Source organism: Cryptotermes secundus, unplaced genomic scaffold (assembly GCF_002891405.2).
Source record: "Cryptotermes secundus unplaced genomic scaffold, Csec_1.0 scaffold1224, whole genome shotgun sequence".
In the NCBI taxonomy this organism is placed as follows: domain Eukaryota; kingdom Metazoa; phylum Arthropoda; class Insecta; order Blattodea; family Kalotermitidae; genus Cryptotermes; species Cryptotermes secundus.
Window position 1 is genome coordinate 200,841 of NW_019731289.1, and position 21,493 is coordinate 222,333.

The 21,493-nt window shown below is 36.0% G+C and overlaps 1 protein-coding gene across 2 annotated transcripts; it reads right to left on the bottom strand.

Annotated features, from left to right (window-relative positions):
- Window positions 1–8,014: 8,014 nt before the first annotated feature.
- On the bottom strand, window positions 8,015–21,207 carry LOC111866975 (uracil phosphoribosyltransferase homolog). Of its 2 annotated transcripts, none has more exons than XM_023856374.2 (6): window positions 20,863–21,207; window positions 20,734–20,776; window positions 16,799–16,948; window positions 11,474–11,618; window positions 8,777–8,940; window positions 8,015–8,603 (listed from the first exon to the last, which is right to left on the bottom strand). In XM_023856374.2, exons 1-5 carry the CDS (start codon window positions 21,003–21,005, stop codon window positions 8,819–8,821), a joined length of 603 nt encoding a protein of 200 aa, XP_023712142.1. In that variant the 5' UTR covers window positions 21,006–21,207; the 3' UTR covers window positions 8,015–8,603; window positions 8,777–8,818. The 2 variants fall into 2 exon arrangements, with proteins under 2 accessions (XP_023712142.1, XP_023712140.1); XM_023856372.2 differs by adding an exon at window positions 9,541–9,671 and having other exon boundaries at window positions 8,015–8,940; window positions 20,863–21,196.
- Between the last annotated feature and the right edge of the window lie 286 nt (window positions 21,208–21,493).

Sequence of the window (21,493 nt, forward strand, 5' to 3'; positions counted from 1 at the left end):
TAGAAGTAGTTCATAGTTTATATTAATTTTATTATAAAATTGTCATAAAATAATGTATACAAACAAATTACACATTATTTCATTGCTCCCCTTTATGGGGTTGGTCATTTTTTCTCTGAAATGAATTTTCAGAATGTACAGATTATAAATTGTTTGTTTAAATATCATTGACTGGTGAGTTTTGCATCAATTTATATAGATTTATTTATTATGACTGCATATTTATGATAGAAGAGAAAGCTCATAAATGAAAATGAACTCATTTTATTTTTAAAGTGTCACACTGTAAGATAATTCCAATTTGAGATTTGTATTCAAAGGTACAGATTAACGGCCATAGGGATCCGTTGCACTGACCACGTGACACCCTCTATCCACACAAGTTGGCATTAACTTTGCCAACAAGCAGCAATCGCTTGGTATAGTTCACTTGCAGACTACAGGCCATGGAGTTTATTTTTATTTGAATGTACATGAATTTAATGGTCAGGTAAAAACATGCTTACATCATATAATCAAATGATTTGAATGTGTATATAGAGTCAGAGTTACATTATATTATGGACCAATATTATAGTGAAGATCCTGTAGTTTATATCATCTGGGAATAGATTATACGAAGGGGGACCCAAAAATAACCGGAAACCTGTTGAGCTCACATGCTTTGTAGTTATGAGTTGTGCTGCTAGGTGGTGTTAGCTGGGGGTCTCCCGCGACTGTTAGTGAGCTGGCGTCAGTCTGAGTTAAGTGGTTTGTCTGTGGTGCTCTGTTGTGTGCGTTCCTGTTTCAACCCTTTGGCGATTAGTGAGATGGCCGACCAGAAGGAACAAAGAGTGTGCGTGAAATTTTGCTTTCTGTTAGGGAAAACTGCACTTCACTCTTCAAGTCGCGGCAAACATTCACGCGGTTTTCTCTTTGGTCATCTCCGAGCAAGCGAGGAACAAATTTTGCAGACATCGTCTCATGTGCAAACCTTCGGTTAAAATTCGCTGGACCGTGCTCCATGAGATGTTCGTTTCCTCAGAAAGTTGGTCAATGGTCTTTCGATGATCTTCATCAATTGCACGTTTGATTTTGTTTGATTTGTTCCTTCTGGTCGGCCATCTGACTAATCGCCAAAGGGTTGAAACAGGAACGCACACAACAGAGCACCATAGACAAACCACTTAACTCAGACTGACGCCAGCTCACTAACAGTCGCGGGAGACCCCCAGCTAACACCACCTAGCAGCACAACTCATAACTACAAAGCATGCGTGCGCAACAGGTCGTTTCCGGTTATTTTTGGGTCCCCCCTCGTACATCACCTGTAAGTGTGAGAGCTGGTAGCCAGATTTTAACTCGGAAGTAATAGGAATTAGTATTGAAAAAGATCAACACTTAGCCAATTGGACCACATGCATCTGCTGTTATAATAATGCAACACATAGCCAGCAGAGGTTAATTTTGGGTAATCTTGCTTTTTGATATACAACTTAAGATATAATGCTACTGCATTAATGTATTTGGATGAATTCATCCATGACACAGATGTATGATTTATTTCTACAAGAAATGTACTTTGTGTACATGCTCAAGTCAATACCAGTTAACTGAAAAAGGCCAGAAAGTGTATCTTTTTGGCAGAAAGTACAATGAACCTTGATAAATTTATAATTAAGAGTATACATCAAAACTTCACGTTGTATACTGCAGATACATGACATCTTTGAGGGTCTGTCTTCATACAGGTCATAATGTCATCATTAGAAATTTGCTACTAGATTATATCTTCAACATACATTACTAATCAAAGTTACCGTACCAGAGGTCTTGTCAAGCATATAGGACTTCATTACCTATGCAAGGTATGATGTGCCCTCAAAGATGTTTTTAGACAAAATCTAAAAATGTATACTAATAACCGAGAATAAAGACGGCACTTACCATGAGGAAGAGCCCATACAATTTTTGATATATAAACATTGGACAGAAAATCTCTCTTTCCTTAATCCTTTATGCTTCACATCTTGAAAAAATGATCTGTATTCTTGAGTCACTGTTCTTTCCTTTCTTGCCAAATTTAGATCACTGTTGAAGGTAAAAGAAATTACATCACACACACTGTTAAATGTCCTGTGAATAAAGCACAGTTTACCAATGACAATGTATGTCCTTGTAAATAAATGTTAAATTTATATGCCAAAATTATATGGTGAGATTATACAGAACTTTTTGATAGTGCTCAAATCAAATATTAAATGTGGGATGTTACTGGCAAGAAAGTAGTAGGCAGTAAAGCTTTGATTGCTATATGTGATCTGCAAAAATATATCCTGTTGCATACAATCTGTGTAAGTGGTAACAGTATCCTGACAGTCTCACTGTGCCTAGAAATATGCAAGACTCCCATAACCAGTGTACTCAAAGGCCTCCGGTAGATATAAAGAAAATGGCTTTTAAGAGTCGGGAGGGGGGGGAGACAAGAGTTCCATATAGATATTGGGAAGCTTTGTTAAATGCTTGTATCTAAGATTATAACAAAGTTTTTATTTTATATACCACAAAAATTAAATGCCTCTTACACCTTTGATGATGTTATTGAACTTACCCTTCAGTAAGAAATATGATATTTCTTTCATCTATTATGAAATATCAGTCTTTGATTACTGCATCAAGAAAATTTAATATTCCATTCACAACTGGATATAGAGTAAACAGGAAGAAACTGCCTGACATTGAACATTCTTTCCCCCCTTTTGCTCCTATGTTCACTGGCCATCTTACCTCTCAAAGCTATCATGCCCACAGTCATACTTTCCTTTAGTTACATTTCTATTGTGTTATATTGAGCAAACCAGTGAACCAGTCTTGAAAGTAAGTGCAGTGTGTACATTGCAGCCAGTGAAGCTGGCTTACCTACTTAGCATTGTGTTTTAGTGCCCAATAAAGGGAAACACAATTACGCACAAATCTGAGTATCTTATATACATTTTCTGCTTCTGACTACCACTGCTAACTCTGAAGAAAGAAGATGGTTTTCCCACGAGAATACTGCTAAAAAGATGAACATATATGTGGGGAAGTCATTGTAATTATCATCAAGAAGAAACAGAGACACAGATGCAAGAAATTGTGAGTTAGTCTTTCTCTACATATGCCCCCTGCAAGACCACACATTTTCCCCAACGATGCATTAGCTGCTGGATACCTTGATCACAGAAGGTCTCATTTTGACTGTTTAGGAAGTCTTCCACTGCAGAAATGACATCACCGTCTTGGAATCGCTTACCACAAAGTGGCTTCTTTAGCTGTGGAAAGAGGAAAAAGTTGCTTGGTGCCAGGTCTGGTGAATATGGTGGATGGGGGAGAATTTCATATCTCAAACTGGCAGTAAGTGTCATCATAGCATGAGCTGGTGCGTTGTGAAGAAGTCACACATCTTTTCCCAGCATTCCATGTCGCTTTTTCTTGATTTCTTCATGTAATTTTCTCAGAAGGTTCCGGTAGTACCTGCCAGTGATGGTGACGCCTTTTTGCGCATAGCTGGTCATGATGACACTCTGCCAATCCCAGAATATGCTCAACATCATCTTTCCTGATGATGTATGGGAGATTTTGCCTTTTTGGTGGCGGCGAGTCTGCGTGTTTCCACTGCTTGCTCATTTTCTTTGTTTCAGGGTCATAATGATAGACCTAACATTCATCCTTCATGATCAGGCGGTCGAAAAATTCCATTTCGTCTTGACACGAGTGCAAACATTTCTTTGTCACATTCTTCCATTGCTGTCAACAATCGTGGCATCCAACGCGCAGCGACCTTTGTCATGTGTAACTCGTCATGGATGATGNGCCCAACATTCATCCTTCATGATCAGGTGGTCGAAAAATTCCACCATTTCATCTTGACACGAGTGCAAACATTTCTTTCTCACATTTATCCATTGCTTTCAATAATCGTGGCATCAAACGCGCAGCGACCTTTGTCATGTGTAACTCGTCATGGATGATGCTGAAAACCAACTCATGGCTAATGCAGACCTCACGAACAATAGCTTTGATAGTTATGCGCCTGTCGAATAGGATCAAAGCTTTCCACCTGTGTCACAATTCCTGCTTCCTCAGTGAAAGATGGTCTTCCACTTCATGGTTCATCTTCGAGGTTTGTCTGTCCACAACGAAAGCGCCTCTTCCTCCTGACCACTGTGTCATATGATGGTACACCTTCCTGATACACAGCAGTCATCTGGTCATGGGATCTTCCTGGCAGACTTCCCTTGCAAATGCAGGAACTGTATCAGAGCACAGGCCTCCACTTTCTCAAATGACGTCGCCATTTTGCTTCTGACCCTGCCGATGGCTCCCTCTCCTCCCTCTGACCACTTGGCATGGAAAATTTTGACTGTTCAACAAGCTCAGGAAATGGGCTATCTCCTATATAGAACAATATTTTGGAATTATAATTTTCTCATTCATTCATTCATCAGTAATGTCAGATGACAGGTCCACATCATAGCTGGTGTAAGGAAATGAATACTTTAAATTGTAACATGATGTGAAACATGGTTCTACAGTCTAACTTATAATTCAAGTGATATATCTACTGGAAGATTCCAGGATTGATGACTGTACTGTTCAGCATAGTTGGTTGAGGCACTATGTTATAAGCTGAAGGTTGCAGGTTAGATTTCCAATGAGGTAACTGGATTTTTCAATTGACCTAATCCTTCCAGTGGCACTATGGCCCTGGAGTTGACTCAGCGTCTAACAGAAATGAGTACCAGCTATTTTCTGGGGGTACAGGCTGGCCAGCACGTAAGGCTGACAACCTCACCGCTATCTGTGAGCAGACTGTCTAGAAAACGCGGGAGCCTCGACATCTCACAACCCTATGGGCCTCTAAGGCCTGTTACAGGGATAACTATATTTTTACCTTACTGTTCAGCACAGTAGCGATGAAAGAGGTGGTCGTAGTGCTATCCCCATTTGGTCATGCATCTAACCCCAAGAGTGACTTTCATTACTCTGCTGAAGTGGTACTCGTCCAAAATAATACAAGTATTTCATGGAACAGTGAGTATGTGGAACACAATGGCTAGTGGATTTGTTTTGAACGCAAGAGTGCCTCATGAGGCACAACAGTGGAGAAGCCTGTTGGGTAGGCCTTGAATAAGACAGTGAAATTTAAAAATCAATGAAAAATTCATTTATGGCACTTCACCGTAATTCAAAATTCACGTTTTTAATGTTTCAGCATGCTTCTAAGCCTCTGGTATAACTCTTCATTCTTGGAGCTCTCATTAATTACTGCCCACTTTCTGGTTTGAAATTGATGCTTCAATCCTCTGGGGCCCACCTAGCTACTACCCAATGGGTACCAGGGATTCTTTCCCTGGGGGTTAAGCGGCTGAAGCGTGAAACTGACCACTCACCTCTTAACTAGTCGTGTCGTCAGAATATGTAGATCTATACATCCACTCTCCCATACACCTTCATGGTGTAGTATTTAATTAGTTAAGCAACGGTCAATTTTTACCTCCTTCGTTCATTTGAAAATGTTTTCAACATTAGCCCTTTATTTATGCAAGTTGTTTGTAAAGTCTGGGAATTCATGGAGAATGATTTTTGACGAGTCTCATGGAGAATACTAGCACAAACAGCTTTTTATATGTGAGCATGAAACATGCAAACACACCTGAATGAAGAAGGATATAGTCAGATTATTTATTTTGAATAGAAGTCTCCATGAAAGATGCTTACTACCTCAGGTAAAAGAAAAGGCCCCTGCCCCTAACCTCTAATTGATGAGGTCACTGGATATTTCAATTGACCTATTCTTTCCAGTTGCACTGTGGCCCTGGGGTCAACTCAACCTCTAACAGAAATAAGTACCACAATTCTTCACGGTAGTTAAGGGTGCGTAGCTCATAAGGCTGACCTCACCACCATCTGCAAGCTGTCTAGAAAATATGGGAACCTCTACATCTCACAATTCTGTGGACCTCCACTGCCTGTTACAGGAATAGCTGTACTTTTTTTTTACTTTGAGAACTTTTAAGGAATGTGTTAGCAGTCTCAGATCTTTGAAACAAAAAAAGCAGAACAAGGTGCTGGTCAAAGTATACGCGTACTTACTCATTTTGATGGCAACAAGAGGTAAAAACTTTTAAATTAACAATAAAGTGGGGAAATGTATGTAAAACTATTTGTGGGAACAGAAAGTGACAAACATGATAAACATGAAAGCATTAAGACTGAAAATAATATGGAGGAGGAAGTTTTTTAAACCATGAAACTGGTGTTTTTGATAACTGTCATATACATCGAGTGTTACCAGACAAAGGCAGAGGGAGAGGATAATCATCTTACCCTCTGACCTCCAGCTGACAGCAACAAAGCCACAACAATTCATTCTGGTTATATTATTTCTTGGGATGGTAACATCAAATATACGAGTATACTAAAACAGAGCAACAAGCAGAGAAAAAACTTGCCTTTGTTGGTTAATGTATTCGAAAAGTTCCAAAACATAATACAAATGTGTCCCACCATACATCCAGGTGGGACAAGGAACACAGCTCTAAAAATCAGTACTGTCCTGCCAAAATCAGAACAGCTGTGATTTGTAGCATGTGTTAACACATGATATTTGCATGACTTTTAATTTACACTTAAGGCCCAGAAGGAGTCAAAATGATGATAATTTTGACAAGTCAGCACTGTACTTCAGGTGGGTGATTATATATGTGAAGCAAGTCTGTTTATGATATTTCAGTCATACAGAGCTTATGATTTAAGGAAGGACATTACATGCTTATCTACACATATTTATACATTTTATAATGTATCCTGCAGGTATCTTTGCCTTCTTAACTCTTACTTGTAACAGAAATTGCCATTTTCTCAAAGATAAATTCTGTCCCCTTACAGAAAAATTAATTTGCAAATTCAACATGCTTGGGTTTCATGTCTGAAAATTTCAGACCATAACTGCCTTTTACATCCGTAAATACAGCTGTAAGCATTTCAGATATTTTATGAGATCTTAATTAAACCATTCACAGATATGAAATGGTGTAAAGCATCTTACACAGAATAAACTGTGTCATTTTGGGTGTGTGTGTGGTTTATTTTACAATGATGTCAGCATCTAAACTATGCAGCATTGAATGTTAATATGATGAATTAGTAATGATTTGGAAGGAAGCAGTCATGGCCTGATTGAGGTACTATCCTGACATATACCCAGAAGAACCAAGGAAAACCATGAAAAACCTCAGGACAGCTGATGTCCCAGGTGAAATTCAAATCCACTACATCACAAACACAAATATACAGCATTACCTCTACACATCCTGCTCAGCATAAATTGTATTCTCTAGACTTAATGACATAAATTAAGTTAAATGTAATTTGTTCATGTTAGGTGGGTCAGTTGTCACCATGGCATGGCACATCCTCAGGTTGCAGATGAAGGAGACTCCCTCCAGGTATGGAGGGAAGCTGCGAATATACTGAATAAGCAGTCGCAGACAGCCGACAAGGGGTGGTCCTCCAGCTTGGGGGTTAGGCGTGGGGCTATAACTCCTCACCGTAAAAATAACTTTGTTACAAAAATGCACACAAAGCCTTTGACCTGGACAGATCCTCTGGATAAACGACCTAAGCTGAAGAAAATGGACATGAGATTCGGTACATGGAATGTTAGACGTATGTATAGGGCAGGTTTGCTCAGGGCAGTGGCAGAAGAAATCTTAAAATAAAAGTTAGATTTAGCTGGAGTACAGAAGGTCAGATGGGATGGAGGTGGCACAGCACCAGCAGGTGAATATACATTTTTCTATGGAAAGGGGAATGAAAATCATGAATTAGGTACAGGTTTTTTCGTACATAACAGAATCGTATCAGCAGTTAAGCATTAGTGATAGGATATACACTATAATACTATATAATACTAAAAGATTGCTGGTGTGATATCATTGTTATGAATGTTCACGCCCCAACAGAAGATAAAATTGATGACATAAAGAACAGGTTCTATGAAGAGCTAGGACATGTATTTGATACATACAGAAACTCATCACATGACACGACAAGTGCCTGAATCTTCACTCAGATTATGTACAAAATGATAACAGAAAGTAACAACAATTTTTTCAGTTATTTATGCTCATCTGACTTCCACAGTTATATGTATAATTTATTCCATCTTGAATATTTAAGAACATAATCTCGATTTAATATTCTTGTGCCATATTAACTGCTTTGAAACTCTGTAACCATATACATAAACATGGAGAATATAAGATTTTACAATAACATTAATTTTTAATTGAAGCCTTTAACATATTTCATTTATATGTTAAATAAAATTAGAATTTAGTCATGACACAAGTTATTCACTGGCATCACTTCTACATATTCCATTCAGTATAAAATAAATGAAGTGGAAAAGAACTAAGAGAAATGTATTACACTTCCTATCATATGTAATGCCGTGTTGGTACCCAAATGATATTCACTTATGACTGTAATATCTTCTGGATATTATTTTCAATGTGTGACTCATAAGAATGAAGAAGCTTCCTCTGAACATTCTGCAATGTCTTTCTTGAACTTCATTACTGAAATGAACAGTACGTTTAGAATTATTACAAGTATCTTCTGAATTCTAAGTGGTGTACATTCTGTTATCCAAAACTATAAGAAACATGTTTTCATATCTTATTATAGAAAATAAACTCCTTCTAATAAGTGCAAAAAAAATTTTGTCAAAACTAATTAACTGATATCTTACTCATAAACTTCTGAAGTTTGCAAATATATTATGGCCTAGTTTCTAAAATTTAAGAAACACGTCATCAGTACATGAAACCTCAGTCCATTTTAATCTGTGCCAAAATATTTCTGCCCAAAATGATTGGGCGCCACATGATGAACTTCTGATGTAAGAATCTGCATCTGAAAATGGAAAAAATCATATCTTCAAGTTAATAAACTTTACTATCACAATATGCTGGAGACTTGGGATTTCTCACCTCTTGCAATATCTCCTAAACATAAACTCAGTGTCGTTTTTGGCCACAATTTTCAATACGTTTATCACAGCATTGTAAAGGTGAATGTAAAGCTACCCCTGTAACAGGCCATGGAAGTCCACAGGGTTGTGGGACATTGGGGCTCCCACATTTTCTAGACAGATGGTGGTGAAGATGTCAGCTTTATGCACTGACCACCTTTTACCCCCAGGAAGATTCCTGGTACTCATTTATGTTACTGGCTGAGTTGACCCCAGGGCCATAGTGCGGCTGGAAGGATTAGGTCAACTGAAAAATCCAATGACCTCACCAGGAATTGAACCTGCGACCTTTCAGCTTGTAGCATAGTGCCTCAGTAAATGATGCTGTCGCATGCCCCCTATCACTGAGTTGTACTAAACATAATAATGAAAATGTTCTAAAAAAAATTTGATCCAGTTAGTAAATGTAGCGTAACATGCAAAATGTAAAGAATTACTCTGGAATAATGTCGATCTGTTCATATAATGCAATGACTATACACCTGTGGGTAGGCTGCCATAACTGACTTAGCTGCAAATGGTGTGCAGAATAGGTTTGAGAGAATAATGTTTTCTTCAGCTACATTATGCTCCTTCAACACAGCGACAGCCTTGATTACTGTATTTCCTGTACCTGAAGATGAAACAATGAAATATACATATAGCTTTGTACTCCACAATATTGGGGAGTTTGGTGACTATAGTAATGCTAATAACAGGTGGGATTTAATATATAAAGCAGTGTCTCACAAACTACAGTTTTCCATTTGTGTACAGTTTTGCCAACCATGGTACTTAGTTTTATGTATCAGTGGTTTACAATTTGGTTAGACAGAAAAAATTGGTGGTACAAGACGAGAGTAATCATAATCATTTTAGACTTCAACTGTCAATGATTTAATGTGTAAAAGTATGTAATAACCATGAATACATAATTGTAAAAATGTTATGATATATTATTTTGTGTGTAGAGAAGGAACAAGCAACTTTGATAGGCTCTGGCCACTGTTAACAGTACCCCTAACCCCCATTTCCCTTGGGCTCCCTAACCACAATGTATTTCAGGAATGTAACCCTCACAGTTGTTAAATGATTTCTGTATGTCTTACATGTCTGTTTTATGTATAAAAATTGTCATATTGGACAGTGAAAATTAGGTAACACAAAAAGTACAACATGTAACAGCAAAGGATATATTGATATATAATGCCAACCGATATTAGCTTTATTCTGTTATTCACTGGTGGTATACATTATGTGGCATTACTGGAAATGTTAGATCTGTGCATGTTCAACACTTTGGCCAACAATAGAAAATAAGATAAATTTAAAATTCAAATGAAAATGGTAAGATTTCAAGATCAATTACCATTACACCAAATTCTGCTCTATAACATGACTCGGGCATATACAACAAACTCCGTGGTTTTAGACCGCAAGCGAACTATACCGATTGCCGATTGTCTGTGAAGTGACCGCCTCTGTGGTCTAGTGGTCAGAGTTCCTGATTACAGATCCAGAGGTCCGGATTCGATTCCCGGCACTACCAGATTGTCTGAGAAGTAGTGGGTCTGGAACAGGGTCCACTCAGCCTCTTAAGGATAATTGAGGAGCTATTTCAAAGAAATAGCAGCTCCAGTCTAGAAAATCGAAATTAATGGCCATGGGGATGTGTTGTGTTGACCATGCAACACCCTCTATCCACTAAAGTTGGCACTTCACTCAGGCATATGTATCCCAAAAATGTGAATTTCGTTCCATACAATTTTAAACATCTCAATAGTCTGCAATACATTCTCTGTTCAATAAAATCTTAGGCATCAGTCATATCAACATGAAAAAAAAGTCCACCTTTCTGAGACGATCTTTGCCTCCATCATGAAAGACTGATGTTTTCTCAAAAATATAACTTCATTCCATACAAACATGGCTGAATGCCCAAGAAGACTTTCTTGCATTCAGCCATTGGGAAAGCTTAAAATCTTTTACAGTCTATGTTTCTTATCAAAGGAGCAATTCTAGATGGAAAACATTTTTCATACAACAGATGATCCAAATAATATGGAAACTACTTAAGAAGAAAGAAAAGCTATACCAAAACTTAGGCAGTCAGCTGCTAGCTTCTTACCATGGCAACCGGCTTTTTTATCCCAGGTCAGTTCATCTGCAATCAGTATTGGACCAAGTGGCAATAGGGAAAGCTTTCTCTGAGCACATTGGCTTCTCCTGCCAGTTTTCATTTCATCCATCTAACATCTGGGGCTGGTACAATGGGCCATTTAAACCTAAGTACCAAGGGACTCATCCCACACTAAGAATAAAATAAGCCAAACAAGACAGCTCCCACTGGTGTGTTTTGAACACAATTCAACTATGAAGGAACCACACTGCAGGTATGACTGAACCTTTTCTTACTTTAAAAATGACTGTACTCACTCATTATTGGGTACATAAGTAACACTTTTCTCCTAGAAATATCCTCTGGAAAACGAGCATACACCACCCTAGCTTCATGAGTGTCTGCATCAGATTCAACAAGGATTTTGCCAATACGGATTGAACGGCAACAGTCGCGTAAACCCTGAAAAGAAATGTGTAAATAGTTATAACAAAACACAAATGAAGTTAGTATGAGAACATATTCAGTGCAAAAGTGATTATCATGAACACTGTATGCACTAACACAAAGGAGTAGCCGACAACTTCGCTGGTTGAGGAATTGGACACCTACCATGGAAGCTGAAGGTTCATTATCCTGACCAGGAGAGCTCATTACGGCTTCCTATACAGATCCAGGTGAATTCAGTCCACAGTCTCATGCTCTATGGCCTTATGTTCTTGATATCCTCCAATCTATGACTAGATCATCCCTTCAGATCTGCCAACTACAATTTTGTATGCATTCATCTCTTCCAGGCATGCTACATGCTCCATTCATCACAGCCTCCCTCATTTAATCATCCCAATAATATGCGGTGAAAAGTATAAATCACGAAGATCTTCATATGCAATTTCATGCAGCTGCCACTGCCTCTTTCTAGTCTAAGTTTTCTCATCAGCACCTTGTATTGAAAACCCCTCATCTCTGCTCTTCCTTCAGGATGTGAGAATGTGTTTTACATCCACAGAAAACAACACATAAAATTATAGTTTTAATCTTTAAATTACTAGACAGGAGATGGAAGACAGAAGATTCTGAACAAAATAGTTAACATTCACTCCACACTTTTACCTTTACATACTCCCCACATTTAATCTGCTCTTAATTTCTTTGTGAATTTAACTGATTTACACATATTTTATGAAAATGTAAAGTTGTACCTATGCTCGATTAATGACGCACAGCGCCATGAAGATATACAGTGGAATGAAAGTATGGCTATACCAATTGAGTTATCCTAGCTGACTCACATGTCATTTAACTTTATTAAAACTGAAAAAATCTTTACAAAATAACATAATCTGTATAGAGAAGTCACATGTACCTGTATAAAACATAAAGTTAATTTCATATTGTAAGATTTATACTGAAAGTACAGTAAACTCTCAGTTATCCAGAATAGGGAGAACGAAGTGTGTTGGTTAAATTAATCTGCCATCTGCATGAGGAAAACTTAACAGAAATACAATTCAGAACAATTTAATACATAAGCCTGCATAATATATACTAAACAGTGAAAAAACAAAACAAAACAAAGTGAACTTTGGATCAATGCGTGATGTGTTTCAGATATACAAATTCGACTAGCGTCCACTGCATGCAGCGCTGCTGCTGACAGCTAAAAGAGCTACAATGTGGAAGGGGAACATATGCCTATCACAACTTCTTTTTCAAGTTTCTTAGTGAAAATGGTAAATTTTCTCTGAAAATCCTGCCAGCTGCATGAGAATTCCTGATGATTAGATACTGAATAACAGGGAGTTTACTGTAATTAGCATATTCAAAAACGAAAACAATCTAGTACAAAATGAAAATTGACACATACTTCACACCTACAAATTTTCCATAAAACACAGCCCAGCCTCCAAGCACTGCAGTAACAAGTCTGACTTACGTGTCGGATATACCCAGTTTGAAACCCCTCTGACAACTGACTATTTGATTTATCCTATTTTCTAAACTCAAGAACTAATTAAATTGATCCTGTTTTGGCTTTGCTGAAGTGAGTACACAGAATATGATTGTGGCAGAAGTACAGACCTTGAGAATGAAACTGTTTTGAAAACATATAAAAAACTTTTATCTTCCACCTCTACCCTTTGCTTTTTATCACTCTGGGAACAGTTTGATCAGTTTTTCTATTTATGAGATTTTTATCATCACTGTCTTCAGCATTTTAGTCCTCCAATTTCAACCTTTATTCATCTTGTATTCAACAAGCAACTGACGTAAAATGTAACAGAAATAATGACATTATTTTGAAGGCATTTAAAAATAAGAACTGCCACAGCAGTGGAAAGAATCTATCATTGTGCCTATTTACATGTGTAGGGTTAGGGGATTAGAGGGCATCTGTGCCTTTAAGAAGATTGAATAAAAAATCCACAACAAGAGAAAAATTAATGCATATATACCAAGTCATAAAAGGGCCTGACAGCAAAATCTGGGGTCAAACAGCTAATTTATGTATAAGGAGATCGAAGGTTAAAGATAATGCCAAGCTGTATATAGCATTGTCTTGGAGTTCTAAAAATTCATTCACTTTATTTGGCATTCATAATTGCTGCAACAGTAACACTTGAAAAAGTCACATCATTAAATACATCATTCTTGAAATCCTTCTGCACAAATGCCTAAAGGATTAGGAATGAAACACGTACACTCAGCACAGAAGGAAATAATACATCATTCACTTAAGAGCCTACAACAGTTGCTTTTCTATAACAAAATTAGATACAGTACTTAGAAACCTATATACCTAAACACAAGAATATATTATTTGTGGGGATATTAATATAAATTACCTTCTTGATAGTGAAAAGAAAAACAAGTTAGATACCTTGCTGAAAACTTATAACTTAACAAGTACGATAAATTTTCCCACCAGAGTTCAAGGAAATTCTGCTACAGCCATTGATTATATTTTCATCGATATTACTAGAAGGGAAAATTATTCTGTAAGGCCTATAATAAATGGATTGTCTGATCATGATGCACAGTCCATAACATTTAAAGCAATAAACGTGAGAACACATGCCAAACAATTTAAAATAATAAGGAAAATAAACAAACACACAATAAATGATTTTTTAATTAAACTATGTTATGAATCATGGGACTTAACTCCTTTTTAGACACTTACTTGAAAATTTACTATTCAGTTTTCCAAAAAAAAAATAAAATTTCAAATGAAATAAGTGATTGGATTACTATAGGAATAAAAACATCCTGTAAATGTAAAAAAGTACTCTATATGGCATGTAGAAACAGCAATAATTCAGAATTAAAAACTATTATAAAAAATACTGTAAAATTTTATCTAAGGTCATTAAGGAAGCTAAAAAACTAAAATATGATAACAAAATTCAAAATTTCAAAAATAAAAATAAAACCATATGGGATATAGTAAAATTGGAAACTAATAAGGGGCCAAATAATGAAAAAAATATGCACATTAAAGGTGGATGGAAAATGGATTAGAGAAACGCAAGTAATTGTGGAAACCTTTAACAATTACTTTTTATCTGTAGATGAAAATAAAATGCAAAAAATAAACAAAATAATAATAGTAATAATATTTGTATTTAATGAAAACTTTTATAAATCCCTTTCCACATATTAAACTTAAATCTTTATCAGCTAAGGAAGTTGAAAATATAATTAAATCTCTCAAAGAAAAAACTCTTATGGATATGATGAAATATCCACTAAAGTATTTTCATTAGCTCTCCTTTGACTCGCATATGCAACAATTCAATAACACAAGGAATTTTCCCAGATCGTTTAAAATACTCAAAAATACGACCGCTGTTTAAAAAGGGTGAAAAAACAAATATTTCCAACTACAGGCCTATATCACTTTTAACTTCGTTCTCTAAGGTACTAGAAAAAGCTATGATCATTCAATTGATTGAGCACTTAAATAACAATAACATTTTAGTGTATGAACAATTTGGTTTTAGAACAAAATCTTCACCAGATGAGGCTATATACAAGTTAGTGAATGAAATCTGTAAGACCTTAATCAGCAAAAACTTAATAGGAGGCATTTTTTGTGACCTAGAAAAGGCCTTCGATTGTGTTAATCATGAGGTTCTCTTGTCGAAATTGGAGTTCTATGGGCTTGAATCTTATTTCAGAAATAGATATCAAAGGGTTTTAATTACAAATATAAATCTTAATCTCAACGAATTTTCGACATGGGGCAAAATTAGACATGATGTCCCGCAAGGTTCGATTGTGGGTCCATTGTTATTTCTCATTTATATAAACGATTTACCCAAAACTGTACCTATATTATTTGCAGATGACACTAGTTTGTTAGTTAAAAGTTCAAACTATGATTATCTCTGTGTAAATATAAACAATGCTTTTCATAGTATAAATGAATGGTTCAAAATAAACAAACTTTCTATAAATTTAACAAAACCCACTACATTCAATTTACAGCTAGAAATAAAAATCCTAAATCTGAAATAAAAATTGTATACAATAAAAACAAATTACATCTATATCGAATATTAAATTTCTTGGCATATTCATTGATGACACAATGAGCTGCAAATACCACAGTGAGTATATTAGTTCTAAACTAAGTGCAGTCTGCTACATAATAAGATCGCTTAAACCATACACATCCATAAATACCTTAAAAATGGTTTATCACTCTTATTTTAATTCTATTATAAATTATGGTTTACCCTTTTGGGGTAACTCGCCCCAAAGTATAAAAATTTTTAGAATGCAAAAGAATATAATTAGAATTATGTTGGGACGCAGGAGGGATTCATGCAGGAACTTATTTAGAGAATCAGAAATCTTACCTCTGGCATCTCAGTACATACTATCTCTTATGCTCTTTGTGATAAAAAACATAAACAAATTCGTAGTAAATTCAGAGAGTCATAAAATAAATACCAGACAGCAAAATAATCTCCATCAGACTCTTGTAAATTTGAGTAAATACCAAAAGGGAGTTTACTGTTTAGGAACAATCTGCCACAATATATTAAGGATATATCAAGTGACACTAAGAGTTTTGAGGTCCAATGAAAACAGTTTTTATATTTATATTCTTTTTATACTTTACAGTAATATTTTGGTTATAAATCTTTTTAAGGTGCGAGTAGTTGTCTTGCTTTACAATTAAAAGAAGACAAGGTTGTCAGTCTGTGTTCTGGTTTTTAGATGCATATTTTAGAAATACACAATTTTTATATTACTGTATACTAGTCTTTATTTCAATTTATTATATAATTAACGTATGTTAAACAAAATTCATTAATGACATTATGTTTTAACTATTGAATTTTTAATTAATAGACTTCAATAAAACTGTACAAATTGTATAAGGTTTGCCATTACTTTTACTACTAATATTAACTTATTTATTATATTGTACATGTTTATCAGTATTTTATACAAATATGCATACTATTGGATAACAACTGTAATCCTTAGTTGTGACTGTAACAAGGACAATCTCCACATCCGCATGAGAATGTACTCTTGACAGGATTTATGGAAGGTGAATAAATTAAATGAAATGAAATATTAAAGTTCAAGTTACGTACATGCTGACATCATCAGACCTATATTACCTGTTCCATTGCTTCCCCACTCCTTACTATGCTTACTCCACAGTTGCCCTTCTGGTATTTTAGGCCCTGGTAACTGGCACCTGTAGGTGTTGTAACAACACATTTTGAAAATGGTAGCTGGTTTAAGCTTTCTTCTATTACCAAGCGAATCTGAAAATTAAATATCTGCTATAAATTTTTGTTTATTTATTTATTTTTATTTAAACCCCTGTAACAGGCTGTGAAGGCCCACAGAGTTGTGAGACATCAAGGCTCCCAAATTTTCTTTAGACAATCAGCTCACAGATGGCGGTGAGGTTGTCAGTCTTATGTGCTGGCCGCCCTTTACCCCCAGAAAGATTTCTGGTACTCATTTCTGTTAGAGGCTGAGTTAACGCCAGGGCCACAGTACAGCTGGAATGATTAGGTAAATTGAAAACAATCACCTCATCAGTGCCTCAACCAACTACACTACTACATGCTATGAACTACATAATTTAATGTTACTGAACAGAAAAAGTTGAAATTGTGGATATAAGCTTTTCATGGAATTAAGTCAGTCATATCTGGTGACTGATATACAACTTCCCTTAAAAACTTTCCTAGACAACTGATAAAAGTTACATTAAGTCCAGGGTTACAACTGTCACAAGCACTACACTTCTGATATGGTTGTGTACCCACAATGTTACATTTCAGCATCCTGTTGCACTCCTAAGTCAGATGTAAACCATGCCTAAGAATCAACTTTGAGAAGTCAGCTACTGAATAATTTCTCTCTTGGTTGGGACCCAAACCATCAATTGTATCACAAAGATTCATATTCTGAATCAGTTCAGTATGGTTCAAAATCTTTTGTGAATATAATATTCCTAATTATGTCTCAATCTGTCTATTAGCCTCATTCCATGTTTTGCAACCAAAATTCTGCATTCAATTTACATTCCCCTCAAAAGGGGATACTTCAACCTTTTTGATAAAATCTCCCTTATAAAAACTACATAAGGAATAAAAATGACTAAATTTCTCACTGCTCAGGAAAATCATGGAATATTATCTTCAAATAAGACCAAGCATCTTCCATTTAAATCATTTCCAATTCGTCATTCATAATTAATTATCTAGTTAACTGACAAGATGTACACTCTGAAGAAAATAATGACTCAAATTAAGCCAAGAAACAACTCATTATACATTATTCTCTATTGATTTCTTGGTTAAGTCTTATCATAAGGTTCACATATTCTCATAACTCCATTTACTAACATTTTCTGTATCTATTCTTCCCTCTGCTGAAGTGATAAAATAAATAAATAAAAGAAGTCTCAAATTGAAATGCTGAGTGCTCACTGAAGATACTGTATACAAACAGCAGTGGGCTCCAAAATATCAGTGTTTGAAGATTATTCTACTCCCCCCTCCCAAATTCAATATGTGAATGCACTTTTTAGTTCGGTGCCAGGCATAAAATGCTATCCACATTAACAAAGTAAAGAATTTAGTATCACTATATTTTTTTTTAAATTTACAATAATTTCCATGTTTTATGAGAAAGCTTCCATTAGACTGCTCTCAAACAGCCTTACTTCACTCGGACAACAGAACACAAAACCAAAGGTAATCATAGGATTTGAGGTTCTCAGAACAGTGGTTATTAAGAGTTTTTTCTTTTGGGGTATAATGCCTTGTAGTCCATAAAAAATTAACCAATATTTCGGAGGAACATGCTGCCTGAATCTTCAGGCTTGAAGAATAAACCTAGCAAAGAAAGTTTTGCTTGTTGCCAGCTTCAAGATGGTTTCCTTTTTGGCTTACTCTTCAACCCTGAAGATGGAGGCAATATGTTCCTCTGAAACATCAGTTACTTTCAATGGGATACATAGTGTTATATCCCAGAAAATGGAATTAGTCAAAAAATAATCATTCTATAACCTGAAGGGAGAACAATTGGGAGACCTAGGCATAAACTGAAGGATAATATTGCAAAAGATCTTAATAAAATATGGTTTGATAATGTGGACTGGATTCATCTGGCTCATGACAGGAACAAATGGGAGAATCTTGTGAATGAACCTTCAAATTTCATAACAAGTGGAGATTTCACTAAATGAACAACTACCAGCATGTCATAGACTCTGCTCGTGGCGTTAATAACTTACTCATTCTCTAACATTTGGTTTATATGGGACTTTGAATGAAGCTGAATAATTTGCACCTGTATCTACATACACTACGCAAGAAATCTGAATTTCCTGACAATGCAAAAGTATGTTTGTAACAATCCTTTCTTTTATCAACTTATAATACAAAAATAATTAGCAGACTCCATTTTAATTGTAACCCTACCTGCATTATATTGTACATATTTAAAAGCTGTAATATTTTCTAAATTGTAACTGCAGAAACTTCATCAGGACACTCAAAATAATTTCTACAACATCTCAGTAATTCTGGGACTTCTGATCACCCTTGTATTTCTTCACAATCATTGCCACTTCTAGTCTTCTAGTATCAGTTTCAATCAGTTTAGTTCTAACAATGTTCCCTTCTGTGTTCTTGTAAAACTGTCCACATCCAATGATTTCAAATAATTTGTATTATCATTATCATGCTTAACATCAACTAACATGCTTCTATATTTTTCATACACAAATATTACAAAAATATCATACAAATACCAGATATTCCCCCTCATACCTCTTCTTTGATCTCTTTAGTTCAAAGTTTGTAAAAGTGAAGGCTCTAATCCTGATTGCTATTTTAATATTCAGATTTCGTATCTTATATTCCACATGAGTCTACAATCATACTCCATACAACCCAAGCACTTCTAATTCTTAACATGAAAGAAAGAAGTAATTGTTTTCATCCTTCCATTGTACCTTTACTCCCATACTAACAGCTGACTTGTTTATTACAATTTTATACATTAGAATGTATATCTTCAGACATTTCACTAGTAATCATATGGTATACAAGGTGTAAATAGATATATGTTACAACGCTCTGTGGTAGACAGATGGAATCAATCTGATCATATTTTGTTCTTACACTCATGTCCGGAAACGCTTTGTTTATGTGCTAGGGCCTCTGAAATGTGAAGGATGCCCTCACCTCTTACCTCTGTGGCTTACAGGTGACACCTAATATTTCTCCAAGAGACTTTACCCAAACTGCTGAAAGTGGTGCCTTTCGAAGTCCATCGTGAAATGTGGTTCCAGAATGATGGCGCCCTAGCACACTGCACTGATGTTGTCCATGAGTATTTGGATGAAACCTTTGGCAACAGATGGATTGGTTGTGGAGGCCCAATAACATGGCCCCCTCACTCCCCTGACTTGACTCAATTGGATTTCATTCTCTGCGGGTACATGCAAAGCCTGGTGTACAAGACTCCTGTGGGGACACAACATGATCTTGTAGCAAGAATTGCAGTAGTAGCTGAAACCAACCAGGAAATGCCGGGAATCTTTCAAAGAGTTTAACATAACATAGCCAGCCAGTGCAGAACATGCACTGAAGTCGTTAGCCACCATTTGAGCAACTTTTATAAGGAAAACATACTCTCCGAAAATTTTGTGACCCTTAGTGCCAAAAGGAAGCGTTTTTCGGACATGCGTGTATTAACAAAATATGATCAGACTGAACCCATCTATCTACCACAGAGCATTGTAACGTACATTTATTTACACCCTGTATAATGGGTTCCAAATATCAGAAATCATGTTCAGAAGTACAACCAATACAATTCAAAAGGAAATTAATAAATAAACAACAAAAATATGTAATATTTAAATATCCCTGTAGCATACCATTAGCTTACAGCAGCACTATTTATTTTTACCCGCAGTACATCAAAAGAGATAATTTCTCCAACCAATTCTTCACTAGGCATTTAGTCCTGTTGTCATCTATCCGCTCTACATATGAACTACATCCAGCCAGTGTCCACTTACCAGTCTGTCAGCATAGAACTTAAAGTCACTTCTTGTTGTATTCCTGAAACAGAAATTGAACTTGATACACCACGTTGTTCATGGGAAGAAAATCCTTTCGAGACACACACTTGTCTCCAACTTTCCTACCTGTCACGAAGAATTGTTTGCAGTTCCTTTATTTGATCGCTTGTTGGCAGGACCTTTAAATTTTCTCCAAAATCCTCAACACCGTCGTGTTTTGAATCTGAGAGTTTCATATTCACGCTCTGTATTTCAACCGCACTACCCATTTTTCTTGGGTTATGTACGATCGGTACGACTACCAACCGCTACCGACAGATGTGACGCATGTGACCAGACTGGTTACTGCTTTCGTTGTGTTCGTTTTTGACCATTTTGACGATTTTGACAGCAACGGTACAGTAATTTTCACTGGACCACCCAGCAGTACGTGATATCGCGGATTCCTCTCATACGCATGACGCTGATGCAAAATAATCACAGTTAATTTTCGTTTATAAAAATTGCTCTTTTGAGTATATGTAGAAAATGTTATTGTCTTTCAGAGTGTATTTAGTTTTTATTTCTATGTTGCATAGAACGGAAAATATGTATTTTTTTCTGAAAGTTTGCAATGTTAATTAATTAGGGCGATTTATATACCGGCCGCAGAAGGTTCCCTGCAATTTAAAAGTCCATACATACATACATACATACATAGCTACATGGTTTCACAGATCCTTTGTCCGGAAACCGGACTGGATATTGAACTCGTCAC

Coding starts and splice junctions, on each gene's coding strand:
- LOC111866975 (XM_023856372.2), bottom strand. CDS start 21,005: ATGGGTAGTGCGGTTGAAATACAGAGCGTGAATATGAAACTCTCAGAT. Junction 16,949..20,733: donor AGTTCTATGCTGACAGACTG/GTAAGTGGACAC, acceptor TTTAATTTTCAG/ATTCGCTTGGTAATAGAAGA. Junction 8,941..9,540: donor TTATGGCAGCCTACCCACAG/GTGTATAGTCAT, acceptor TTCCATTTTCAG/ATGCAGATTCTTACATCAGA.